Source organism: Gasterosteus aculeatus, chromosome 7 (genome assembly GCF_964276395.1).
Source record: "Gasterosteus aculeatus chromosome 7, fGasAcu3.hap1.1, whole genome shotgun sequence".
In the NCBI taxonomy this organism is placed as follows: domain Eukaryota; kingdom Metazoa; phylum Chordata; class Actinopteri; order Perciformes; family Gasterosteidae; genus Gasterosteus; species Gasterosteus aculeatus.
The window spans coordinates 6947977-6975531 of NC_135694.1; the positions used below are offsets into that span (position 1 = coordinate 6947977).

Below are 27555 nucleotides of genomic sequence, written 5' to 3' on the forward strand. Positions count from 1 at the left end.
CTGTTGCATCTCAAAGCTGTTTCCAGACTGATGTCTCCTCATGAAAGTTTAATGAAGAAAGTGTTTCCAAAAAAAGGTGCAGTTTACGAGAGCAGCGGAAGACACTAATTAGCAATATCACAGCAGGGAAGGGAAAACTTAAGGTGTACACAAACCTCATTGGCATTTAGAATTTAGGTCTCGCTTGTCTGATCCCCCCCCCCCCCCCCCCCCAACTTCACGGAGAGGCCGACACTGCACACAGAGATCTCAAAGTGCATGAAAAATTCCAAATCCTCTGGAAGATCATTTCTTTCCGCGAGCCAAATATACTCGAAATATACTTCCCCTTCAGAGCGTTTGCTTCAAACAAAACGTTCCCTCGACTTTGACTGCCTTTGTTTTCGCTCAAAGAACATGTTTGAAGCAAGGAGCGACGCGAGTTATCTCCTCCCGCATCTCAAACGCCAGCAAGAGGCAGCCCGCCTCCTTCAAGGCGGTAAGTTGAGACATAGGCAGGGGGACAAGACAGAGTGTTGAAGGCAACTAAGCCGCCCGCCGCTATCAGAAGGACTTCAAAAGGTTATCCTGTGTCGCTGCGGTTTCTTCTTTCCTGTCATTTCCAGAATTTTAATAAATATTCTGGGGTTTTTTCGCTCTCTGCTCGACTCACTGGCAGATGTTGTGTTGCTTGGAAGCAAATATTTGTATTACCTCAAACACAACTCAAAACTTCCCCTTCGACTGCCTGAAGCTGCCAAAATGGTGGTGTTGTTCATTTTACCTGTTTGTTTTCTTACCGTAGCTACGCCTTTCACTCATTCTGACCCCTGACTTGTGAATCACACCGCCGCCTCTCGTCTTTCTGCAGAGGACCAGCTGCCCTCTGGTTTCCCCACCATAGACATGGGCCCACAGCTGAAAGTGGTGGAGCGAACGCGCACCGCCACAATGCTCTGTGCCGCCAGCGGCAACCCCGACCCGGACATCTCCTGGTTTAAAGACTTCCTCCCCGTCAACACCACCAACAACAACGGGCGCATCAAACAGCTCCGATCGGGTAGGTTTCCTCCGCTGAAAACGTCATTACGAAACAGCGGGGTGGGTCGTCTTTCTCGGTATTCTCTACCTGATCCCCCCCCCGCCCCCGTTGTCTCCTCTGTTCTTTCATCCTCTTCTTCCTCCCATAATTTAACTTCTTATTTGGCTTTTAATTTTGTAGGTAATGGCATTGTTTCTACTACGTCCTCTCCTCTACTCTACTCTGTGTGCGCCCCGGTGTGTGCTGTTTGTTTGTGCGTCTCCCTTTGTCTTCCAGTGTTGTCATGGGCTGTTGGGAGTGTCCCCCCCCCCTCTGTGTTTGCTGGCTTCTGCTCTAACTTCTGGCCTCATTGCTCACTGCTGTGACTTTTTACTATGAATTATTTTGCGGTTCTGTGTTGATTTCCTGCACACTGCATTGGTGCAGCGTTGGTTTTTTTTGGACATTCTCTTCATTTATGCCTTTTTTTCCCAAAAACAATTGCAAATTCAACATCCAGCTTCATTCAAAATCTGCTAAGGAGTCCACAATAAAACAATAGCAAATGTGCTGAAAAGAAAAAGAATCATTGTCAATTCAACTATGGAAATTGCATAAGAAATTTCTTTAGGTTAAGGTTTAGGTTTTCTAAACTCTAATCAGCCACAGTAGTGCGTAGTTCACAAAGCTCCCCCCCTTAACACCCTAGATTCTTTGAATTAACAGCCCCTGCTTTAATGTGTAGATGCCAGCTATGTTTTATTTGCCTGTGACATTATGCTAATATACCCATTCGCTTGAATACCCCATTTGATTTCACTATCTCAATACTATTTCAGAGAATATTCTATATTCCAACAAAAATAATATAAATCATAGCTTGCAGCTTCATGTGCCCACGAAATAGGCAACATTAGCACAACTACGTGTAAATTCTAAGTCTTGTATGTCTGACCACCTGTCTTCAGATTCCACAGCTGTCCTTTGTTAAAGCGTCTTGTTAATCTGACTTTTTTTCCCCAACAGAACTGTGTAGAATTAACCCTTATTTCTAATGTGCGACTTTGATTCACGCAGTTGATAAAGCATTTACGAAAAGCTTTTGTTAACTAAACTCACCTAAAGCATATAATCATATTCTTATGCTGTCTTTCTTCTCTCTATATTTTTAAATCTACAGAATCCTTTGGTAAGTGCTTAGCTCTAAAGCACACATCACCCCCCCACTAATTTCCATGTCTCAAACAACTATCAAAATGCATGGCATGCATTTTACTAACAGATAGTTCAGGTTCAGGGCTACTACTAGAGGCACATACACTTCCCTCACCCCAAGGTGTCCAAACGCCCCCTCACTGCCAGCTTTAGGGTCACTTTTATCTAGAGATTATAATCGCCCAATCGTAGTCACATCTTTCTTACTCACTCACTCACTCACTCACTGACCCCCCCACGTACTCACTTATCCTTTAACACCAGCAAAGTGCGTATGGGAATACCAAGAGTTTTAGGGAGGTGACCAGCTCTGCTTAGCTCAGGTGAAGCAAAGGGATCTCAAGTTGTTTGAATAGGACTCTCGAGCTCACAACCTCATACACAAAGTCATCAAAGTCTCTCCCTTCAGGAGACGGTCTTCAGAAGCTATTGCCACTTCCAAAATGGCACCTCCCCGTGGTACACCAATGTACAAGTTCTTCTCTCTGACCTATGATCTTTCTATGATGAATCCTGTCTTTCTCTGCCAGTACAGAACATTTCTCTCTCTCTCTCCACCCTCTCTCTACCCTCTCTCTCTTTCTCATTTACGTACCCTGTTAAATCTAATTTGATTCTTCTTCCAAAGCCCCAAGCCTCTATCTACTCGTACTAATGCTTCTCCTTTCTAATCTTATTTGCATTCATATTATCCACCCAGGTGGTACACCAATAAGAGGTAAGAGTGCTGAACTGACGTTCACAGAATGAAAACAATATAAATTCATTCTTGCTGTCAACCCATTCATTCACTCGAATCACCTCCATTTTTGTCCCGTTTACAAAGACCGAAACCCATTACATTCATATGGACCTTCCTTCTTATTTGTCCTATTTTCTTTGACTAAATTTATATTCCATTTTTCTTTGTCTATGCTTTATTTACTCCTTCGTATTCTGGTTTCAAGAGCCTGTTTAGCTCAGTTGTGATATGCTTGCCCTGGCTCGAATAAGCATATCCAATGACAATTACTTTTTTAAACTATATTTTTTCCGTTCATTTTTTGTTTTCTTTTTGGCCATAGCGAATCATGTGTCCCTCTTTTTGTCCAACTAAAACAACCAAGCATTTTTCCCCCTTAGCTGTTCTTGTTCAGCACTAAATAATATGCACAGATGCTGTGGAATCACGCAGGCATGCTGAAGACAACATTGCCTCTCCTCTGCTTTTTTCTCCCAAAGAATTCTTTCTATATTTGCAAATATTTTTTTTTCCATTTCTTCTATTTGCTTTCCTCTCCTGTACCTCTACAAAAAAGCCCAAACAACCACTTTTTTGATAAAGTTTCTACGGTGCTTTTTTTCTCTTTCACCTATTTTTCTTACTTTTCTTGGGTTTGGAGCGTATTTTACTTTTTGACTTTTTTTCTTCAGGGTTTGGGGAAGGCAAACAGTAGAGTCTGGCGAGGACCTGATTGGCTCATTTTTGCCGTGTGACATGAAGCTGGAGAGTTGTTGATGCATAAAGCCATTTTTCCCTGGGTTATGTGACACCACACTGCTGATCCCATTGGTGGATTTTTATGGGTGTCTTTTGTAGCTTTCACAAGCTAAAGCAGTGGTTGGTTACCTTCTTGTCGCCTCAGGTCGATATTTTGAATTTTGTCTTCTAATACAATTGCATTTTATTTTTCAGCTAAGGGTTGTCAGAAGGTTGTAAGTTGTGCCGACATCCATTTCTTGCCAAGATTTGCATGTCAAAACTTTTGATATTGAGGGTTATATGTTGGTTTCCCCTTACGTAATACTTCAATTAACATTTTTCCAAATATCTGAGCAGCATTTTTCCCTTTTTTGTATGGGCTGCCTTTTTTTAAATATACTTCACAGAGATGAAGTCCCCACATATCCAGTTAGGGGAATATTACACTCAATCTGTGATTGAATATGCTAAAATTCACACCAAAATTTTTCTTTTAATTGTCCTCCCTTGTTATGCTGCTTTCTTATACTGTAAACCTTTTTTGTTTGATCCATGTTTCCCTGAAGCAGTATCACTCATCCCCATATTGACCAGTCCAGTGACATGTTGTATATTGAAGGGCTTGCCCCTATTTTTCAAAGTGAAATTATGACTTTTTTTGGGACATTGGCGATAGGATTAGGGTCTTTTTAGATCCTATAGCCATTTGAGAAATCTGTCTTTTTCTCTAAAGGAGTCATCAGCAAGGTAAAAGTACTATAGACGGAAAGAAAACTTAGGTGTTTTTCTTTTCTTTTCTTTTAGATTTGGACAATATGTCATTTTATTTTCCCTTGTTGTTACTTTAGCCCTGTTACATTGTATTGCAATGTCTTGCATGATTACCATGTGCAGCTATCCCTCACCTAGTAGGGTAACAGTCCTCCGCCACTGCATCAGTCCATGATAATGATGCGGGCTAGACTTTAAAATATAGAGTTTTAAGTAAAAGAGGCAAGAACATATTATATTATTTTAATGATGCAGTTCATTGGATATGGCTTAATTTAAACTTTCCTCAAACTGTCCAACTACTCAAGCTTGACTGGACAAAGAAAAACTTGAAATGAAAGAGGCTAATGTAGGCCTCCTTGAGGTTATGCATCTTCTTTTGTCCTTATTTAATATTTCGCTTAGTAGCGGACATTATGGGAACAACAACATTTTAACCAAACATACTCCCCAACCCCATTTGCTATTCCCAACCAGGAGCCCTCCAGATAGAGCAGAGCGAAGAGTCTGACCAGGGGAAGTATGAATGTGTGGCCACCAACAACGACGGGACCCGCTACTCTGCCCCAGCAAACCTATATGTTAGAGGTAGGAAACACCCGTGGACGGCGCATGCATGCTTTCTATTAAACATCATATCAATGTTCTCTTTAAAATGCGTGAGTGACCTTTAAATCAGCCAATAAAGTCTGCAGGGGCCACGTCCTGTGTGGCCATCGTAAGTATGCTTTGTTTTTGGATCTTTATTTTATTTTGCACTTGACTTACCCGCACTGGTTTGAACCCACGGAATCTGGTCCTTGTTGATTATCCTGAGTCTAACACACATGACTAGACTGCTTGCTTTGTTTATCCACTAATTGCCTCTCAAACCCGACTGTCGGAGGTAGTGAAGGGTGGCCGGCCCTCCTCCATCGCTCCCAACTCTTTCCCCAGCCGTGAACAGATCCTCCCTGGCCTCTTTTCTCCCTATTGATCGACATCGCAAGAACAGCTTTAGTGTCACTTGTTTTACCGACAGTAAAAAAAAAAAAAGTAGAACATGCTGAGTGGCAGCAGTTGCTCGCTTTCAGTAATCATTTTTTCATAGAAGCTGTAATCGTTCACTATAATTCACACTATGTGGTGCAATTTCTGCTACTCATTCTCACGGTTACAGGATGAAGCAAAACCTACTTATTTATTGTCAAGTATTGTGATAATTAAATTCTCTATAAGATTTGTACACATTTGTTTTTGTAAATTTAATATCCTCTACAGTCTTTTGATGAGCTTTTGTAATCAATATTACATACAAGGCATATTGAGCAAATATATTAATTTGAATTAAATTTGTTTCATTTTAAGCTAAACACAGAATATGTATTAAAGTAAAAATCCTCTCTATTTTACAATGTTTGAGCTTAAACAGGTCAGACTTGCTTTTTTTAAATCTGAGAATACGAGGGGCAACCTGCACCTTGGCGACAGGAGATCCTTTAAATTGTTTAAGTTTAACGCCTAAAAGATGGCCTTTTTACTCTCTGTGTTTCCCTTGTTTTTCTCCTTTCCTTATTTAATTTTGTTCCGCATCAAATGTTCTACATCTCTCAGAGCTACGAGAAGGTTGGTGTGTTTTAACTTTTTGAACACAACACAAAAATATATATAAAAATTCATTTTTTGGCCAAAAAAGCTTTTTTTTCTCTTATTCATATCATTTTTATCTCTATCGCTCATTCCATGTTCGTGTTCTCATCGAGAATGCCCCTGGTCTGTGTCAGAATGCTTGACTGTCCGACACGTGGTGCATGTCTGTACTTGGAGGCGGGGTGGTACGGGACGGTATTCGCACACGTCTGAGGATCTATTTGCACGGTCATCCCCTTTTGCCCGGACCTTATCCGAACCTTCGCCCTGTCAGTGTTCCTGCTCGGTCTCTCTGATGACTCACGGCAGATCAATGGGACAAAAAAGCCGTACAGTTTGTTTTTCAAATTAGTTTAGTTAAGAAAAGAAGATTGTGACCCAGATGATCCTTCATTGTGCTCTTAATGCTGATCTCCATGTGAGCACAGAATGTTTCCCTCCATTGGTCTATTTAAGCATCAGTACACTCAGATTTTCCCTGAGGTGCTCGCTCCGATTGAAGTTTCTCAGGGATAAAAGTATGTTAAAGCAAATTCCAGCCTTTGTTGAAATGGGCACTAAAGTCAAGCGGCAAGCTGTAAAAAAATAACCTTGCCCTCTGAGACTATACACTGTCCCTCGGTTTCTATGCAGGAAGTCGTCAGAGTATGATGTATTTAAAGCGTTATCCACGAGACGCGACAACTGCAATGGTATTCAAATGAGCGCGATAAAATTATGTCCGCGGGGAGCTTGATCCAATTGGATATTAATTAAATATTGAGTGAGAGAAAACGTCCTATTTAATAATGCAAACAGTTCCCCTAGATTTCCTCTCCAGGGAGAGCTGAACTCTCAACAGAATGGTCTCGGAAACAAGAAGCAGACAGCAGGAATTGCAGTTGATATACCTGCACAAGCAAATATGAACTGCTGTAAAAGGCTGTTTCAAAAGATGGGTCAATTAGCAAGCAATAAATACCAGTATCCCATATGTTTAAAAGTGACAGCTTTAAAGTTCACTTAATAACTAAATAAATAGTCCAACCAAAGCTAAGTTTGCTATTTCAAATACCACGAGCAGGAAGACTGACATTACTCCCTAAATGTTTTATAACAATACCCCGGTAGTCCCTGTCTTTTCCCCCCCTCATACCTAAATTATCCACATACTTAAACATATAGTACTTCAAACATTTTGTAAAAGAATCCTCACAAGTAAAACCTGAGGAGGTACAATATGTTGTCTTGTTTTTTTGTCCATTAATTTACTCCTTGTCTTAAGACGTATTTCCCTCTGACCCGTCACCACTTGTTTTACCCCTGTAACCCTCTTCCACCTGACTGCCCTTTACACGGTTGCCTCACCAAGTCACATATTGTTCTTGTATGCATGACGGACTCTTGAAGCCATCCATGTGCTTTATGAATGTTGTACATTTAAGTTAACTTCAGAGTGTCTCTTGTTCTTTGAGGTTTTGGGGGGGAATGTGTATCCACTAGCGCTGTCAAATGATATGCATAAATACAGACTAAAATCAATATCGCTGTAGGTTATTAAAAATAACACTTTTATAACTTTTTAATAACACAATTATTTTTATGGAAATTACAAGGACAAAACATCAGGGCGATAACATCCTTTTCGAACTAAAACTCAATATTAAGAAACAAGTTTACCACACCTATTTACTCGAATGGCAGACCTTTTTTTAATGTGCTCCAAAATGCAGAATTGTACTGTAAAGAAATTAAAACGATGAGTAATTGAAATGCATCTGTCTATGGGCATCTAATCGAACTCCTATAAGATATGTGGCCTGTCGAGATCCTAGACATGAGATCCTAGACAAGTTTCATTTCAGAACCTTCAATATGAATAGACTCGCTCTGCTTTTTATCAGAAACTTTACTGAAGACAGAAGTCGTGTGGAAATAGTTTGAATCAGTTAATAAGTTGAATTTGATTTGGAATGATTTGTACAATCGGAGAACAAAGTGTAGCGGGACACGTTAATGCTTTAAGCGCCAGCATAATTGGTCCGCTTGTGATAAGCACAAGACCTTTCAGTCGCCATTCAATTCTTAACCATAAAGAAAGTATGCAGAACTTTTAATTTCATCCTGCGAGTTCACAAGTAAAGACACATTTAAAAGTGAAGGCAGAAGAAGGGGACATGTTAAGGTTGATTTTGCCACGACTAAGGTTTATTCAAGGAGGCAATGCAAAACATTTGACAGCGCTAGTTTCTACTTTTCACTGAGCCACTGAGTATTCCGGGGAAACATCCCTTGATACGTGTCCAATGTATGTAGTATTTATGTTTGTATGATGTGAGCATGTGACACGGCACATTATCTCACATCAGCTGGAAGCACACAGCCTAAACATTGCTTCTTTGCATACAATTGTGGCGCGCTGTGAAATCTCCAGAATTTTGTGTAGTTCTGCATATGTTCTGAAGGTGGTATATATTCTCTGCATGGCACTCTTGTTGTTCATTCACCTTTTAATTGTGTAAGTCTCGGATCAACTCTTTTTTTCTAACGTTTATCAAGCAATCGTAAATTATCTATCTAGACAACAATTTAATTTACATGCTACAATTTCACATTTCACCTAAAATAATGTATACCGGTTAATCGGTCCGTTTTCTTTTGGCAGCATTTGAGGAGAATAGAGATTTTCTTTTTAAAGTTGTTCCACTTTCTGGCTGGTTTTCACGCCACATTTTGTCTTTTTCAGTCCGCCGGGTGCCGCCGCGATTCTCCATTCCACCCACAGACAATGAGATCATGCCGGGCGGCAGCGTCAATATCACATGTGTGGCGGTGGGCTCTCCCATGCCGTACGTCAAGTGGATGCTGGGTGCAGAAGACCTCACGCCAGAGGACGACATGCCCATCGGACGGAACGTCTTGGAGCTCACAGACGTCCGCCAGTCGGCCAACTACACCTGTGTGGCCATGTCCACCCTGGGGGTGATAGAGGCTGTGGCCCAGATAACGGTGAAAGGTAAAGCTGCGCCTCTCCGGAATCAAAGGCCGGGTTGCGTGCCCAGCGGCGCGCTCCTCTGTTTACACACATGCACATACCAAAGTCATGTAACTGCCACGGTAACGAATCCATGGAGGATTCCTTTAAAGCTGTAGACAAGCCTCGGCACGAGCCTCAGTGTATTTGATGCCAGATCAAGAATATAGGGGAAGTTCTTATCTCTCAGCTGGAGAGCTACGGAGCCAGCAGCTTTGCATTTCTGTTAGCAAAAGGGTAGCGGAGGAGGGGGGCGGGGGAGGGATGTAAAACGCAGCAGGTATGGTTTGGTGTCCTCTGTAGGCTGGCAACGTGTCCGAATAGAATCATATCTACACGGTGGCGTTGCCACGTTCACTCACATACACACAGTTGGCTTTGTTTTTCCTTGACATAACATGGAGATATTAGTCACAAGCAAGCTGCCCCAGAAGCATACTCGAGATAGCATTAAAGACAATCTATCGTCCTGATATTACAGCAGTGTATTAAAGCAATAAATTCAAGTGTTAAATTATTTAAGTGATAAACACTGAGAAATCCAAGATTAACGACACACAAATTCGAATGCAACTTGTGTTTTTTACGAATATAAAGTATATATATAACTGGACAATCTAAAAATCAATATAAAGTTCATGTGTCCAATGACATCAAATGCATTCATCTACAGAGGTTTCTGTATACTTTGTATCCCTAATAACATTCATGTCATTTTTATAATCGCAGCATTGCCCAAGGGCCCTGGCACTCCTGTGGTGACGGAGCGCACAGCCACCAGCATAACTTTGACGTGGGACTCTGGCAATCCGGAACCAGTGTCCTACTACATCATCCAACACAAGTCCAAGTACTCAGAAGACTCGTACAAGGAGATCGATGGCGTGGCCACCACTCGGTACAGCGTGGGAGGCCTCAGCCCTTATTCGGACTACGAGTTTCGAGTGGTGGCGGTCAACAACATCGGGCGGGGGCCACCCAGCGAGAGCATCGAGGCCAAAACCGCAGAGCAGGCACCCAGCACGGCGCCGAGGCAAGTCAGAGGTCACATGCTGAGCACCACCACAGCTGTCATCCACTGGGACGAACCGGAGGAGGCCAACGGGCAGATCATGGGTTACCGAGTCTACTACACCATGGACTCGGCCCAGGACGTCAACTACTGGGAGAAGCAGATCGTTCGGGGTTCTAACTTTGTCACCATCCAGGGGCTCATCCCCAATAAGACGTACTACATCAAGGTTCTGGCCTACACCTCAGTAGGTGACGGACCTCTTTCCGCAGACCTTCAAATAATCGCTAAGACGGGAGGTAATAATGGTTTCCTTTCATTTGTCGATGATTTAACACATTTTCACAAACAATTTGATGTCAGGTTACTAACTTTCGTAATTGGCTTTCTCGAGTGAATAAAATCTAGTTTTGTTTCCAAATTTAAATCCTTAGTTGTTTTTTTCTGCTGCAGCAATACCTTAACACAAAGTGGCATCAGTGCCAGTATGAGTATAATATAAATAGTGAAAGATGTAATGATAAATGAATGAATCTCTTTATTCCACTCGCAGTTCCCTCCCAACCAACGGACTTCAAAGGGGAAGCCAAATCAGAAACAAGTGTTTTATTGTCATGGATTGCCCCTGCGCAGACTGGACAGGAAAACCAAATCACAGGATATGAACTTATGTACAGGAAGAGGGATGACAAAGAGGAGGTAATCATTTTTTGTTGTTTCCTATAACACCAAAAGAACCAACACAGATAATTCATGCAATGTACAAAGGATTCATTCTAATTTAATTTGTGTACTACTTTGCATTTCACATACATGACATCTAAAAATACAGTGAATATAAATGTGTATATCTTCTTGTATTGCTATCACCGGCTCCAGTGTAGTTTAAGCTAATATCAATACAATATTTATGGAAACTAGTTATGCGCAGCCAATAATGATTCCAATAACATTACACAAGTTCACACAACACTAGAAAACACAGCCAAATGACTGCCCAGTTGGTGCTTGTAGTAGTTTTTATGACAACATTTTACAGTCAATTGGTACTCAGACGGGAAAACTTTCTCCACAGAAACGTATCAGCTTCGAGCCGACAACAACATACCTACTGAGGGACCTGAAGCCCTTCACAACGTACACCTTCCGCCTAGCGGCCCGTAGCAAACACGGAGTCGGGGCTTACACCAACGAGATCTCGGCAGAAACTCCACAGACACGTAGGTCTTCTTCCTTATCTGACTTATCGGAGTTCAAACTATTTGGGAAAGAACATTTTTTCAAATGCATTCTAAAATTGAAGTGTACTGCTCAGTGGGAAATCCCCCAAAAAGTGCCGCGGATGTCGGGGGTTTTTTGAGCAAAAATCTGGTCGTTTGGACTTTTCTCTGACTGACTGATGCATTTGAAAAGATGCAGAGATTTGGAATACTCAACAAGTGTTACCTGACCATGCAGTGTTCCCTTCGAAAAGGTTGCATGGACAGCGCACACCGGCTTTACTGTGAAGTCAGGAGACACGGTCACGTAAAATACCCCTCTGCACCTTCATTGTGCAAAAACAGTCAACTAAAGTGAATGATAAATAATTTAATTACAAACACGACTGCCCTCTTTTGCATTACCCAAATGTTCTTCATCAGTGAAAGGGCATGTCAGGAAGCCTCGTCTCTTGACATTTCATGTCAGCCAAAAATAAAAGAGTAGATGATTTTCTCAATGAGCTTTCTATGTAGCTGCACTGCCAACAACCACTTGGGATTTTCCCATTTCCACCATTGATGCTTGTACTCAATTCAAATTACAATCCAGAAAGTTTTGGAGTAACCATATCATAGAAAGCTCAAACCAAGTATTGACTCTGTAGTTAGGGACATTTCCACCTAACAGCCCTCCGATTTATAAAACAATTCAAAATTTTAAGAAAAAGGGATTTGGTGACAAGATGAAATTCTTGATTTGAAAAGTCAGAAAATTCCTGTTGAACCATCAGTTGGAAAACACTGATCTGTTTGGCACATTAACATGAATCTGAGGTCTCTGAAACCCAGGGATGAGGTGGGTATAAAAGTTCAAAGTCATCCCAGATGTATGTTCTGAGGTAAATGGTGTAGTTAATCAAAAAGTGCATGCCAATGTTATCAGAATCTAATAAATCAGTCATGTCTCCTTGGGAAGTTCTCTGTTGACAATCAGGCTTTTACCACAAACCAACAGGCTTCGGAAAGGTTGGTGACAAATACAACATTTTCTCTATTTTAAAATTGTTAAAGCATCAACCTTTATGTTTTTGGATTGATGGTAACTGCTTGCCAAATTTGTCTTAGATATTACTTCATTCATTTTGGAATGGTTTCATCTTAAATTATTTCGTCAGTAATTTTAGAATAAAAATGATCTAATAGAATCTTAGGATATATTATTTTCGTTTCCTTTTTTAATACACACACACACACACATACATATATATATATATATATATACACCCTATATATATTTCTTTTTTTTTTTTTCATGGCAAAGGTAGGTTGCATATGTTAAAGCTCTCCTTTTTCCAATCAGCACCTTCCGATCATTATCATGGTGTACACATTTGTGTTAGTCTTTGCCTTTTGTTTTGCCTGTATTTTATATGTTTCCTTGATTTCTTTTGGTTTTACCTACATAAGTCTGTCTTCATTTTATTCTCCTTTTTTCCCCTTTGTTTGGTCAATTCTACCATCATCATCATCATCTTGACCAAACCAAACTGAAACTTCTTTAAAACTAAAACAAAAACTCAATGAATGGCCTGACCAAACCAAAAAACCCTTCACCTGCACCCAAAACCAACACATCCACCAGAACCCTCAGGCCCACCTCAGGAAGTCAATTGCCACAGCCCCAGCTCCACCAACATCCTGGTAAGTTGGCAGCCCCCCCAAGTGGAATTACAAAATGGGATCATAACGAAATACACCATCCAATACGCTGCAAGTGAAGGGGAGGACACTACTGCTCATCGGATCTCCAGCATCCCTCCGGAAAGCTCACAGTACCTTTTAGAAAACCTGGAAAAATGGACAGATTACCGCGTGACGGTCACTGCTCACACAGATGTCGGGCCGGGTCCGGAAAGCCCACCGCAGCTCATCCGCACGGAAGAGGATGGTATGTGTTCGCTAAAAACAACCTCCGGCTGAAAATCAAGTCTGCCCCCCTCTTAACCCACCCCGTCGAATACTAACAACCTTGCCCGTGTCTACGATTCCCTCTTTTCTACCCCCTTCTGCCTGCTTCTATCGCAAGTGACTCTCGCCACTCGACACTTTTAGCCCTCTTTTGGACTGAACTTTTTCACCCACACGGACTCTGACTCACTTTGCAAAAGCACCTTTTTTACTTTTTCCTATGCTGCTCAATTTCAACACATGGTATGGCGTTTTTAACTGCAGGCCGACAACGTCTTGTCCCAACTGTCCCAATTTTTGTATGTTCTCTGCGATGTTTTTGAACAGCAGCATTTTTGTATGAATTTTTCTTTTTTTTTTTGAACTTGGCCAAAGGACAAGTTCTGGACAGTGGGAAGAGACAATAGGTGAAAGACATTTTTGAAGGCCATTTAAAAAATATATTTTTTCTCTCTTTCCCTCATTTAATAGAATCATTTTTCTATTCATATTTTCCTCCCACCATAGCCAAAATTCTTGTAGTGCTTCAAGTATTTGAAACACTTGAAGCCCCCCCTTTGGCTCCACTTTTCTATTTTGGCTAAACACATTTTTATTCTATGTTTTAGAAATCCACTCTACCCATTTTTAGTGTTTCGAGATTAGGTCAGTTGTCAGACCTGTTTTTGCTATTGTTTTTTTTCCCCTTACCATTGTTGAAATATCGATGTCATGCAGTGCTTGTTGCAGTTTGCTGCACTTTTGTGATTTTTTTGGTCACTGCAGCATTTTGCTCCACGGCTTTTGGGCAGGAAATTAAAAAAAAAGAGGGCAAAGGGGTTCTCTATAATTTTGACCTTTTTTTTCTATCCCATGGTGTCCCTCCAGTTCCTAGCGGGCCACCTCGTAAAGTCGAGGTGGAGGCTGTCAACTCCTCATCAATTAAAGTGATCTGGCGTTCACCGATGCCCACCAAGCAGCACGGTCAGATCCGAGGGTACCAGGTGCACTATGTCAGGATGGTTAATGGGGAGCCCACAGGACAGCCGGTCGTCAAGGACATCCTGATGGATGATGCCCAGGTACAACACCCTTTTCAACCAGCCAACACATGTCTCAGACACAAAGCATTGCTTTCTCGCTCTCCGCTTTACATACGCTACAGGAAAGTACGTTAATTGGTGTGGGGGGGGGGGGGTGAGTCATTATCCCATATTAATAATTAACCTGAATTGACAGCAGTTACCGTTTAACTGTGGATGCAGAGGTTCTGTGCATATTTATTTACACGTCTAAATAGGATGATTTGTATCACAATTTGACTGGATGATTGCAGACAAACTGTGTGTACATTTTCTCACCAGTGATTTGTTTCCGTACCTAGCCTTATTTTTTGTCTCTTTTCTCTCCATATTCGTATATCTTAATCAGTGGGAATATGATGATTCTACCGAACATGTGAGTAGTTAAAAGTCCAATATTTTTTCCCCTGCAGTCATCTTTTGCATGAACAGCATGTGTCTTTTGTGCATTAGGAGTTCAATACCTCAGCAATTCAAGTAATAGCTTGAGTGCTATTTCAGCGTCGTAAGATATATTTGGACAAAAGCAGATGGAATCCTTGACTAACACTTGGACTTACCTTAAAGGTTTGAAGTCGTCTGGTGTTAACGGAGAAATCTCCTTTCAACATACAAAATAGAAATCTTTTTGCAAAGATGAATATTTACCAAAGCCTTTCAAGCCAATTCCTTTCCACAGAAGCATGCCTCAATTTTAAAGTACATCAGAGAGAATGTGGCTTTTGTGTTTTTCCTGATGATTGCGCCAACATCATATCCACACGTGTATCTCGCTCCTTGCTCGTATGCTAGCAGGTAAGTGTCCTGCAACTCAAGTTCTGCATCTTTACAGGAAATGATCATCACAGAAGTGCAGGCTGAGACCACATATTCAGTAACTGTGGGAGCCTACACAACCAAGGGCGACGGTGCACGCAGCAAGCCCAAACTGATCACCACCACTGGCGCAGGTATTGGAACCGCAACCGTGGTTCAGTGCTATACCGTTTCATCGTTCTATTCTAAAGCTGGAAAAACTGCAACCAATAAGGGGAAAAAAGGGCTAGCCATATATTCCTGTCATCGAGCGTGTAAAGTGTGAATGCAGCTAATTGCTGTCTCATTTAGTGCAATAACTCTGCCACTGGTGTGACATGTCACCGCTGAAGGCACTTTAAAAATAATGAAAAAAGGAGAGGGAGTAAAAGAGAGAGCAAGCCCAAGTTCAGCACTTTTACGCAGCCCTTTTGACAGCGTTGTACCACAGTAAAATAACTTACGACACCCAGATAGACCAACTGATAACTAATGGCGGTCTACTACAAACATGACTGAAACATGGTTCTCCATATTTATAACTATTTGTCCTTTTCTCTGCTGGTACCGTCTTAGTTCCTGAAAAACCTCGGCTAATGGTCAGTACAACCAACATGGGCACCGCTCTCCTGCAGTGGCATCCCCCGGCATCAACCCATGGTCCCCTGCAAGGCTACCGCCTTCGTTTTGGCCGGAAAGACGTGGTTCCACTGACTGTCATTGAGTTCCCTGAACGAGAGAACCACTACACTACCAAAGAAATCCACAAGGGAGCGTCATACACGTTCCGTCTTTCCGCACGCAACAAGGTGGGCTTCGGTGAAGAAACGGTCAAAGAAGTCACCACAAATGAGGATGTCCCGAGCGGCTACCCTCAGAGCATTAAAGCAGAAGGTGCCACCACCTCCACCATTCAGGTCAGCTGGCAATCCGTTCTGCTGGCTGAGCGAAATGGCCAAATAGTGAAGTACGCTCTGCAGTACAAGGACATCAACAGCCCACGCAGCCCCTCAGAACTCTTCATCACTGCCCCGGAGTCAACAGTCATCCTGGATGGCCTTAAGGCAGATACCACTTATGATATTAAAATGTGTGCCTTCACCAGCAAGGGCTCTGGTTCCTATAGCCCAAGTGTCCAATTCAGGACACAGCCTTTGGATCAAGGTAGGACCAGACCCTCAACCTTTTGAGCTCTATTGGCAATCAAATGGCAGAGGTTCAAAAAGTATGGAATCACCCTCAGGACGCTGGTATTAGCCTATTGTGCAACCGTTAGTCTTCCTAATCTGAGAATGATTTAAGAAACTCGCATGGAGTAAGTATGTGTGTCTGTTTTTGTCCCGTCGGTCAAGCAAAGTTCAGTCATTAATTTAAGGGTTGCTGTTGGTAAGAAGGTAAGAGTTCAGTGTTTGTAGTACTGCCGGGTTTTGAAGGAGATATATTCAGGTAAGCACTGCTGTGGGACCATGATTGTAGATGTGTTTGAAATAGGACGTTTTGTGTCTAAATCACCTGCTCCCCCTTTCTTTTAGCAGTGTTTGCAAAAAATTTTCATGTGAGAGCTGCCATGAAGACCTCCGTGTTGCTCACCTGGGAAATCCCCGACACCTACAACCCAGCGCAGCCTTTCACTGTGAGCCCCGCCAAGATAAATAAAACATTTTCATGTGTACATCGATGTGCCCAACACAATGCCGTGCCACAGATAATGACGGTCTTCACATGAATCATCAACTCATTTGCATGCAGATCCTTTACGATAACGGGCAAAGTGTGGAGGTGGATGGGAAGCTAACACAGAAGCTAATCACGGGTCTTCAACCGGAGACACAGTACTCCTTCCTCCTCACCAATCGTGGCAACAGTGCCGGTGGACTGCAACATCGCGTGTCCACCATGACAGCCCCGGACATTCTCCGCACCAAACCCTACCTGGTCGGCAAGTCCAACCCAGACGGCATGGTGACTGTGGAGCTACCTTCAGTGCAGACATCCGAAAGAGTGAGGTAAGGAGAGACGGTTCAACTGAAAGCAACTTGGAATGAATCAGAGATTTTCAGGCCGCCCCCCCCCTCAATGTGGATGATTAGAATCCCTCCCGCTGCCTCTTATGAGTTTATTCTGTCTAGATTTGGTTGCTTCCCCTTCTTTTAAACGGCAATGTGCAGAAAAATCAACTCAGTCATTACACACGGAAAGAAGCAGACTCATGTGAGCGGACTCTTCTAAGCCCCATGTAGTCTCTTAGAGCCTTTCAACAAAGCCCGGGGTTGTCAGGAGGCCCAGCAACACATCCGATTGTAGACTGATGCTTCAAACCCATCGTGGGATTTTTTTGATCTCGCTGGATGCACTGGGCCCGCCGTGTTCAGTGCCAGAGCTTAAGCTAATTAGTTTCCCATTAGCCTGCCACACTGCCTTCCTGGCTAGCGCAGGCTTGTGCAGCGTCTGACCAGGAAGCCCAGAAAAATATGGCAGGGGGGTCTGTTATCTCTCCTGCCACAATGATGAAGGGAGGAAAATCCCTCTGATTCTGTATCTTTTCTTTGTTTACAGAGGTCTCCTAATTAGCCCACGGGGGGCCTACGTGAGGTCTAACTGCATTGCCCGACTGAACATGTTCAAATTGAATAGAAAACATATAGGCGCCTAAGATGGCCCCTATAAACCAATTAGGTCTCACTTGAAGTTGGCGGCATGCTCATGCCAATCCTTTATTTTTTTGTTGCCGTCAGTTTATTTTTGTCCATGTAACAGTGACCAATTGCATATAAATACTACTCGTGTCTTTTGAGATGTACAAGTAATTGTTGACCTACATCTTGTTTTGCAGGGGATATTATATTGTGGTAGTGCCACTGAAGAAGCAGCGCACTGGCAAGTTTTTCAAACCCTGGGACAACCCCGACGAGATGAATTTGGAGGAGGTAAGTGTGAAGGCGGAGATTGAGATTACGGTGACATAAAGTGAAGGTATAGGGAAACAATATTGCATATTCTATTACGCGGTTATTGTCCACAGCTTCTTAAAAGAGCCCACACAACTGCGTGCATATCTCACACATCTCTTTTCTCAAAACTGGAACAAAAAAAGTTGAGACCGTTAAGAGGGCAGGAGGAACAGGAGATGAGTGTCGCTGATTGACGCAAATAGCTGCAGAGAGCACTGTTCATATGGAAATGAGAACATGAAGTAGCCATCAAGTGCACTGCTCAACCCCCATCCCCTCCTCTTTGTGTCTGTGGTAATTACCTGAAGAGCTGCATCAGGCCTCCGTGTCCCTTCTCATTCCATACAAAGCTAGGCTACGGCGTTTGCACTTGACAACTCTGTGCATTGCAGGTGTGATTTAATGTGTAAGCAATAGAAAGCTTTTATCACCATGCATTCCACACTGCGATTCTATTCCAAGTGTGCCTTAATATGTGGCTTTAAACATGGAAAGATAATCCTTCCATACGTTTGGTACAGGAAGAAATTCCCCCTCAGGTTACATAAGCATTTAAATTTTGGACAGCATTCCGATTTGTTAATGAAATCCTGTGGCAAATTATAACTTATTTTGAAACTGAGTTTTTAAATATGTATTCCATCAGTGTAAACATCACAAATAGATCACAAGTCTAGGGGGACAAATGAAAGAAAAAACACGCCGTGCCCCATCTGGCCTTGGCTTCTCTGCTCATGCCTACAGGCCCATGTCTGTAGCCTTGACCGATTGCCCAAAAGTCGCCCCACTGTCAGAATTTATTTGTTTGTCAATATTGGCACTCACCTTTTCACAACTTTTCCCAAGGGCAGCTAGATTTAGCCCTGTTGACAGGGGAGATGATTGAAGACATTATCGGGCAGCACCAACCGCCCCGCAGCCAAAACAGAGCACACACGATAACGCACACACTGTAATGTGAATGACAGCCGCGCAGAGCGCGCAAGCGCTCGCACACGAGTCAGAGATATGAAATCAGACACCCCAACAACTATCGGGCCTTGATTAGCATAATTGTGGTTTAAAGTCAGATAGCAGACCTGTATGAAGGGCACGCTTGATGTGCTCTGTCTCTAGTATTGTTATCATTGAGCAAGGGCCGTGTTTTGGACAACGTGAATTATTCTCATTTTACATATCATTCATCCATATTTACCAGAAAATCTGTTGGATAATGTACAATATTACTTAAATCCAGCAGACATGTATTCAGTCTTATTTTTCTTTCTTTTTTAGGCTGTTGGGTAATCCTCATCTTCTGTGTACGCAGCTCTTAATCGTTCAATCTTTTGGAGTCAAAAATACAGATGAATTAAGTCTTTTATCTTTTCTGTGTGTTCTGCCTTTCGCAATCAGCAATGTTGCTCGGCAATCAGGGTGAAATCCAGATAGACGGATTGGGTTTGCCTAACTGTGTCTCTGCGTGCCGGGAATTGGGTCCCTTTGTTATCAACTGTCTCCCGCTCACGTCTCACTGTAGCTGCTGAAGGAGATAAACCAGACTAGCAGAGCCCTTCGGTTCCAGAGGCAGGCGGAACCCAAAGCCTACATCGCCGCCTACTTCAAAGCCCTGCCCAACGACTTCAAGCTGGGAGATGGCAAGACCTACCGGGGCTTTGAAAACAAGCAACTCCAGAATGGCCAGGAGTACATTTTCTTTGTCCTCGCTGTTTTGGAAATGTCCGAAAATGTAAGAGCGCTTTTCTTTTCACTTCCATTTCACCCACGTGTGCCCCGTATTTGACTCGAGTGGAGCTTCCGACTGGCGCTGGTTCGCCTTTGGGACGTCTCGTGGTAGTGACTGCATAGTCTTTGTGCTAGGAATCTTGACAGAAGGTCGCAGTGTGCCTCCAGTTATACGTGTTACTCTGAGCATTTGTGATGCTTTGACTTAAAGACTTGAAGCTGCAGCTGGCCTGAGAAGCTGATCCTCGCTGCTCTGGGGAGAGAAACCCCTGAAGACCTCTAGCTGATCACAAGAATACCTCGATAACAGCGCTCCTCTTTAATTGCGTCCTACGTGCAGTCCACCTTATCTCTGCTGCTGGTGTGTATTTGTGCACGTGTCTTTCTGGACCGAAGCCCCGGAAGCCGTGTGATAACGCAGCTGCGGGCGTGATGAAGGATATGATGAGCTGCAGGGTCAAAAGTGCTGCCTCGCGCTCTATCCGCTAACCCCGGGTTCGAGTAAAGCAAAACGATAATGGCGAATGGAGGGAAATCTCTAATTTGCTCACTGAAGCATATATTTTCTTCCCGCTAGACCTTTCTTTTAATCTCCTCGCAGAATATGAAATAGTTCAATCAAGGCTTCTGTAAAGGAGAGATATTGAAGATAATTTTGATTGGTCAGGCTGCAGTTTAGCAGAAACTTACACAGCAAAACTTTGAATTGGCTTTTAATTTGTATTGTTGGTCATGCTTTGTCACGTCTCGTTGGATATGCTCCTCTCGGGGGCTGAATTAATTCAAGTCTTGCGGTAGTTTTTGGAATAGCTTCAACTCTGGTTACACCATATCACTAAGCAGTTATGGATTTTGAGAGAATATCTTTCAAAATCGACAGATTATTGATCAAGTTATGCTGTTGGTAGAAGGAAGAGGTCTTAAAACTAATAATAGTTGGTCAAAAGAAATGCTTCAATAATTGATTGATCCGTCATTTTCCGCCCCGTGGCTCAGATCATGTATGCCACGAGCCCCTACTCGGACCCGGTTGTGTCAGCCGATATCGACCCCCAGCCGATCATCGATGAGGAGGAAGGCCTCATCTGGGTGGTCGGCCCTGTGCTCGCTGTTGTCTTCATCATATGCATCGTCATTGCCATCCTTCTCTACAAAAGGTGAGGATATTACATGATTATCTGCATAAAGAATTACAATATGGCATTTTCCATACCAGATGGAACAAGCACATTAACGTCTTCCGTAAACGCGACATACAGTCCGCATTGTTGTGCACGGCCATATAACCACATATATATGTATATATGTTCATATAACCACTTAATATTTATGCATAACCATTTATGTCAACAATACAGTACCAGATACAAATCGGCCATCAGGACATTACATGTAAGATTTTAACTTAATGCACGAGGCACATTGATCTCCTGACTGTCCATGAACGTCACACGGAGCAGCGCGCACACATAAATCTCTCGAAGTAAATCCACACATGGCTCCTCAAACTGTGAAGCCATCGAATGCAGATCCCTACAAATCTTCACACGTTATTCTGACAAGCACACACACACACACACACACGTAAAACCCTTGCGGTAGTGCGCACTCTCACTAAAACAAAACAGCTTTTTTTTGTCTCAAACCCCCTAGTGGGAGCGAGACCTCGCGCTGTCACCGCTCATCAGTCAGGCGTCGGAGGGCAGAGCTTTGACTATCTGCTGCATGTCATCGCATGCGTCTGCAGCTTTAGACGGGCCCCGGAGCCTGCGCTCACGTACCAACCACCCCATCCACCCCCTCCATCCCTTTATAGCTACCCATTCCACGAGGGAGACGAGGACTTGGTCCCACCTCTGACCTTATGATGCCCTACTGCCTTGCCGGCATTCATACAAGCGCGTATCTTAACACACGCGTGTCCACACACAGATTTTTTTTTCTTCTGTCCTTTATTTAATCAAGTGTCCAGTTCTATGCCGTTTTCACAGTAGTAATTTTGTGAGGGTGAGATGTGTGAACAGTGAAGAGTCTAAAACGGTACAACCAGTTACAGCAACAATGCTGAAGACAAAAAACATCAATCATCATACATCAATAGTCGTGTAATGTAATTTAGGCGTTCAGCTTTCTTTTCTTATACCTTAATGTCCTGGGATTTAATTTTAATCAAGTTCTGGTTTGGATAATACAAAAGTTAATGGAAAGTGAACAAAGAACCGGCGTGAACGAGCTCGGGGCAGAGTTTCCGTTTGAGGCACGCAGATTTGCACATTGATTATAGAGCCACCGCCAACGCAGCGTTGGTGTGCATAACCAGGAGATATTTCTCACGTCAGGATCAATTTTCACGTGACAGAATGCTCCTCTTGCACTGTTGTGTTGCGCTCTGGGAAAAAACAATATGAACCTTGACAAGAGAGAAACACAATTCAGAGGCATTCGTGCAGCTGCAGATCGAGTCATGTGCTACCAAACAGAAAAGCATGTTAATGACGTATGTGCTTAAGTTACTGAAATTAATTAAAAATGATGAAATCACATTTAAATATTCATTTAAGCACAGGCATCAATCTTGAATATGCATAACTAAGTAAATCGCATAATCTAGATAGAGACAGACACAGCAATTAGGACTCAAGCAATGACTTTTATGCTTGAACAAGAAGCAATCAGCTGAAACTGCTTGAAACAGCACGGCTACACTGATCAAGTCTTGAATGCACCTGGGAAACTGTAGAATTTGAAACAAAGAGCCGATGGCTGCTTGATTGAGCATCAATTCTCAAGTGAAGCATTGCTAATCTTCCACACAAAGGAAACATTGGGATATGATTGGTAACGTTTGTCTTTTATGAAGTCATTCACTTGATCTAAAGAAACGTTTCTGGAATTCTCCATTATATAAAGCCAAGGGTCTTAACACCTAATGTTGTGTCGATATTTCTTTCCTTGCTGACCAATGGAGCAGCAAACCAGACAGGTAAGAGTGAGAGAGGTAGAGGAAACACACTCCCTTAAAACGCGTCATCTCCCGAGACTGTACATATCAAATATAAACACGGGAGAATTGGTCGCACCCTGGAGTTGATATCATTCGCGAAATCATGCTACGTGCTTCATGGACATCACATTATGTCAAACACATCTTATGTACCGTTTGCTGTTATTCATATTGCAGCTGTCAGCAGGAAACTATCAGGAAATACAACACTCAAGCTTGTACTTTCCCTACTACTAATAAACGTTGAATGTATGATGTCAAAGTATCCACAACATTACATTTATATTGTACATATTCTGTGAAATGGTATCCTGCCAGTGACCATTTTGTGTCGATTTATATGAATGAAACTCATTTCTTTTCACTATGTGAAGTGAAAATGTAGCAAAAACGCTAGAAATATGGGATTCAAATTTCAAATGCATTGAAAAGTGAACAGTAAAAGTAGCAATTGGTGGTTAAATGTCCAGTGTAATCTTATATACTGTAAGAAGGCAACTCAGTCACCTCCTAAATATCATATATACCCAAAGTGGTTAACAGACAGGCGAGGTTGGACGTTATAGAGTTTGGAGCACCAAATAAATGAAAATAAATACAATCTACTGTTTGTTGTGCAGAAAAAGAGCAGAATCTGAAGCTAGGAAAGGCAGTCTCCCCAACAGCAAAGAAATGCCGTTGCTTCATCCCACTGACCCGGTTGAGCTCCGACGCCTCAACTTCCAAACACCTGGTATGTATTCCGAAGGATGCCGGTAACCACCAATTCACTGAGAGAGTAAATGAAAAAAAATGAATGTGCATTGGGAAAAGGGGATGCAAATGCAAGTTTTTGCTTAAAGGCGTAATATACATGCTCTCAATCACCTTCATTTGCAACCATTGCTGACAGTGAAACCGAACCCGCCGACATCCTGAAAAACGTGACTTTCACCTCGGCGGTGAGATTGGCACGACGCAAGTGAGCGGTTTGCCCGTAGACGGCGGCCAGGTGCTTAGACAATGCTCAAAGGGTCCAAACTGACAGTTTGCCCCCGAGAGACACTTCTAGAAAATTAAGAGGCGGAAATGCAAGCTTGACATTTTCATGGCAGCTGTCGCTTTCCCCTGCACCTGGGTCATCCAGGTCATCAAGACGTGTCCTGCTTAGTCGGAAGAGCGCCGTCCTGCTAGGTTGGCGTCCTGCTGCTAGGAGACACGAGGCAGCGTTGTTGAAGACGAGAGCAATTCAGAACACGTCATGGATCCGTGTCCCATTCTGTGTGCGAGCCAACGGGTAGCGACTGGAAAGAGGTTGAAAGGTGTAAACTGACCTTTAGTGCCGAGTGGAGCCGTGGTCACTGGAAAAGATCGTTGCCCGCGTCCTGACCAAGACAGACGACACTAAACTGCAGTTTGACTTCCTCTGGCACTGACTGGTTTGGGCGCAGGTGTCAAGAGACTGGCAATCATGTATTATTAAAGCCATATTTTTCACGTCAGCTGGTATGAGAGGACAATGAATTATCGCTGCAGGCTCAATTTAGATATATATATGTGTATATATATATTTTTTAGCATATTTATGTACGTTTTTTAATGACGTTAGGACCATTACTGTCTGTTTCATCCTGGCAGTGGGTTTTTTTTCCTTTTGGATCAGAGTGATCTCAACCATCCTCCAACTATTTCACTCACGTCTCAAGCAATCATTTCCCCGCCCCAGCAGCCGTTCTTCAGAGAGCTGGTATCTTGGCTCTCTCGCTGCTGCTCGGTTTCCACCACGTAACCACTTTCTCTCAAGTCCTGAAGCCCTTCTTCATTAGATCAGCTCTCTCCCCCACTCCCTACACCCTTTCTTCCACCTCTTTTCCCCCCCTCAGTGGACATTTTCTTCTTAAGGATGCTTCATGTTTGAGTGATGTCGAGTTGGAAACGGTCGTTTCATTGTCCCCCAGTGGTGGAAATGGATTTTGAGTAGCGGGCTGCAATAGAAAGCCCCTTTGCCATCTTTCAGAGAGACGTGAGAGTGGGTGGGACAACGAGGCACAGCCACCATTAGCTAATGCCCACTTGTGCCGGAAGCCAAAATGAGAAATCACCTCAATCGAGAGAGATAAAGAGAGACTGTCACGCAAACTATAGTGTCAAAATATTGTTCCGATACCACACTTCTGATTGCTTCCCAAACTTTTAAATATGCTGATGACGCACCTAGACAACCACTGATATTCGACAATGTCAAAGTCAAGTGAGCTTAACTGCACACCATGCAAGGGGCATTGCACCACGTCAGCATCATCGGGTTCAAATGAATGTTAGAGGACATCCCATGGTTCATTTCTTCCCATTAAATACGCATGGCGCAAAAGCCGAGCTTCTACCACAATGATTTTTGTTTATGTTACTAATAAATAAATATCTAGAATACACATCATTCCACTAGTTCGTGTCACATTTCAACCTTCTGTTTGTAAAGAAATTAATCATCACGCTGCCAATGACATCTGCATAGTATTTAATTACACCGCCGTTTCCTCCACAGGTTCAGGTGCGTCCAGTCACCCCAGTAACCTCCATTTGTCAAGTTAGTTGTTCTCGATTATGCACTTGACATGTCTTGTTTTTCTTTAAGCTTTAATTTCTTTCCTTTTTTTTCTGCATAGTCTTGTATTCCCATCCCAATCTAATCCATCTGGTGGTAATGCAATGTCATCACAGGAGGTGGAGTTTGAAATGACATGTTATCACTCAAAGCAAACATCAACACCTGGCTTAACACGTTGAATGTTTTTTGGTTCTTTTTTTGGATTGTTTCTTCGTGTTTGCGTCTTACCGTCACGCTAATTGCCCACCGCAGCTTTCTGTGTGAATAACGTCCTTTCTCTCTCAATAGGGAGAGTCCCAGCGGGGCAAATGTGCTCGATGACCTCTCATTGGCTTCTGTGTCCATTTTCTCTTTATTAGCATGGCCACTGCTTTGAGTGAACAAACTATCCTAACCAGAACCACTCTTCCATTCCCCCCTGTTAAACACATATGCCGCTTATCTAATAATTCACTGTTGGCTGGTGCTTGGGTGATGCGTCTCATGAGGCTAGTGACTGACCTTCAGTCCACGTAATTTACAGGTATGGCCAGCCACCCTCCGATCCCGGTTATGGACCTGGCAGATCATCTGGAGCGGCTGAAAGCCAACGACAACCTCAAGTTTTCACAAGAATATGAGGTAAGTGTCCCGGTGTTGATTCAGCAATTGTTATGACTACCTACTGTCTAAACTCGAGGTGCCAAACTGGATCATTTGGATAATCAGACGATAGCCGGTAGGTGGAGGGAAGTGTCCCACCTTTGTCCTCAACGTGGACTTCAGATGCAAAGCAGAACGTGTACCGTTGACTACAGAGCCAGCATACCAATAATACAGGGTATACCCATGGTACATTAGACCAGTTCAATGTCACTAATTGGTGGATGACTGCCCAATTAGGGCATATTTAATTACTTTTATGAGGAACTGCTTCAACAGAGACCTAAAGTCTGTCAGTATGCCCTATCCGCAGCAGGTATTTAAAAATGTCAAAGCAGGAAACACACAGGTACAATTAATCGCTGAGAATAATAATAAGGGTTGGCTGCTATTGTACAATAGGCTCTGTCTCGCTGAATGGAAAAAAATATGTGATTATTAATGTTATTAGAGGAACCTGTGCTTTTCCTGTTACGATAAGTCTAAAATGTCTGATGTAAAAAAACAGCCACTACGCAACAACAAAAGCTGCAGAGAGAAAACCTATATGAATGATGTCATTTGTACTACTCAGAGGCTTTTAAACAAAATCTATTCCACTAATATTGGCAACAAACATCACATTACGAATGCTTTTTATAACATGACGATATTCAGCCACGCAAGCGACCTCATGCTTTGCACCTTTGCTGATGGGAGTGACAAACTCCTTTATGAGAGCGGACGTTACAAAGACTGCAGTTTACGGACTCATCCAGCCAGTGAATCATATCTGCACTTCAGATCAAGTTTCACTCTGGAATGTATGGCCACGATCAGAATTACCCGAACCCTACCTTTATACATCCTGGGATTAGACCTTCAAGCGTAAAAGTCCTTCAAATTGAAGTGCCCTCAAAAGTCTGTGGGCAGTAGTCAGACAATGCGAGTGTTTCCTCCGTATGGGCTTTGTATTGTCGATGAACTAACAGAGCCTGAACCACTTTGGGCATTTGAGATTTGGAACCATGCTCATCCTTTCTCACTTCTTTCTGCGGGTCCTGCCACAGTGCCAAAATCTATGAGGTCACCTAATGGGTGGCTGCCAAGCTGCCCGATCATTACCACAGCTTAAGTACATTGAAATCCAATTTGATAGACTAGTCTATTCGAGAGAAGTGGAAAGCAATTTTGGCAAGCACAATGAAATAAGGATTTTCTTTTAATTATGAGCAGTGTTGAAGACCATTGTTTAAAACATACTTTAAAAATATCAGGCTTAGCCAGGGTTCTGTCCCCCGCATGTTGCAGATTTCTGCAGATAAAGATATTGGTGCTGAAATGTATTATTTTGATCACATTGAGCTCACATGTGCTTCAAATCATCGTAATGTATCCATGGTCATAATAGAACTATAAAGTTTCCCCTCATTTAAATAAATAATCAAACTTGTGTTTATGATTTGAATGGTCCCTTAAATGAACATAACTAAGTCATACAAGTACAATAACGATGAGGATAATAAGCAAGGTCAGTGT

At 42.7% G+C, this 27555-nt stretch overlaps 1 protein-coding gene across 37 annotated transcripts in view; it reads left to right on the top strand.

Moving 5' to 3' along the window:
* The window catches only part of ptprda (protein tyrosine phosphatase receptor type Da), a 292349-nt gene that overhangs the window by 248338 nt on the left and 16456 nt on the right, over nucleotides 1-27555 (top strand). For 7 of the 37 annotated variants that reach the window (XM_078106299.1, XM_078106303.1, XM_078106301.1 and 4 more), the window contains 20 exons: nucleotides 851-1039; nucleotides 2916-2933; nucleotides 4926-5036; nucleotides 8803-9072; nucleotides 9820-10401; nucleotides 10656-10801; nucleotides 11178-11322; nucleotides 12947-13252; nucleotides 14140-14333; nucleotides 14683-14709; nucleotides 15166-15283; nucleotides 15705-16292; nucleotides 16661-16761; nucleotides 16878-17134; nucleotides 17962-18055; nucleotides 19599-19808; nucleotides 20801-20961; nucleotides 23429-23541; nucleotides 25333-25374; nucleotides 25919-26016. In XM_078106299.1, coding sequence (XP_077962425.1) covers nucleotides 851-1039; nucleotides 2916-2933; nucleotides 4926-5036; nucleotides 8803-9072; nucleotides 9820-10401; nucleotides 10656-10801; nucleotides 11178-11322; nucleotides 12947-13252; nucleotides 14140-14333; nucleotides 14683-14709; nucleotides 15166-15283; nucleotides 15705-16292; nucleotides 16661-16761; nucleotides 16878-17134; nucleotides 17962-18055; nucleotides 19599-19808; nucleotides 20801-20961; nucleotides 23429-23541; nucleotides 25333-25374; nucleotides 25919-26016 — 3770 coding nt within the window. The remainder of the gene's footprint in view (nucleotides 1-850; nucleotides 1040-2915; nucleotides 2934-4925; nucleotides 5037-8802; nucleotides 9073-9819; nucleotides 10402-10655; nucleotides 10802-11177; nucleotides 11323-12946; nucleotides 13253-14139; nucleotides 14334-14682; nucleotides 14710-15165; nucleotides 15284-15704; nucleotides 16293-16660; nucleotides 16762-16877; nucleotides 17135-17961; nucleotides 18056-19598; nucleotides 19809-20800; nucleotides 20962-23428; nucleotides 23542-25332; nucleotides 25375-25918; nucleotides 26017-27555) is intronic. The other 30 variants (XM_078106308.1, XM_078106309.1, XM_078106311.1 and 27 more) reach the window with 22 other exon arrangements.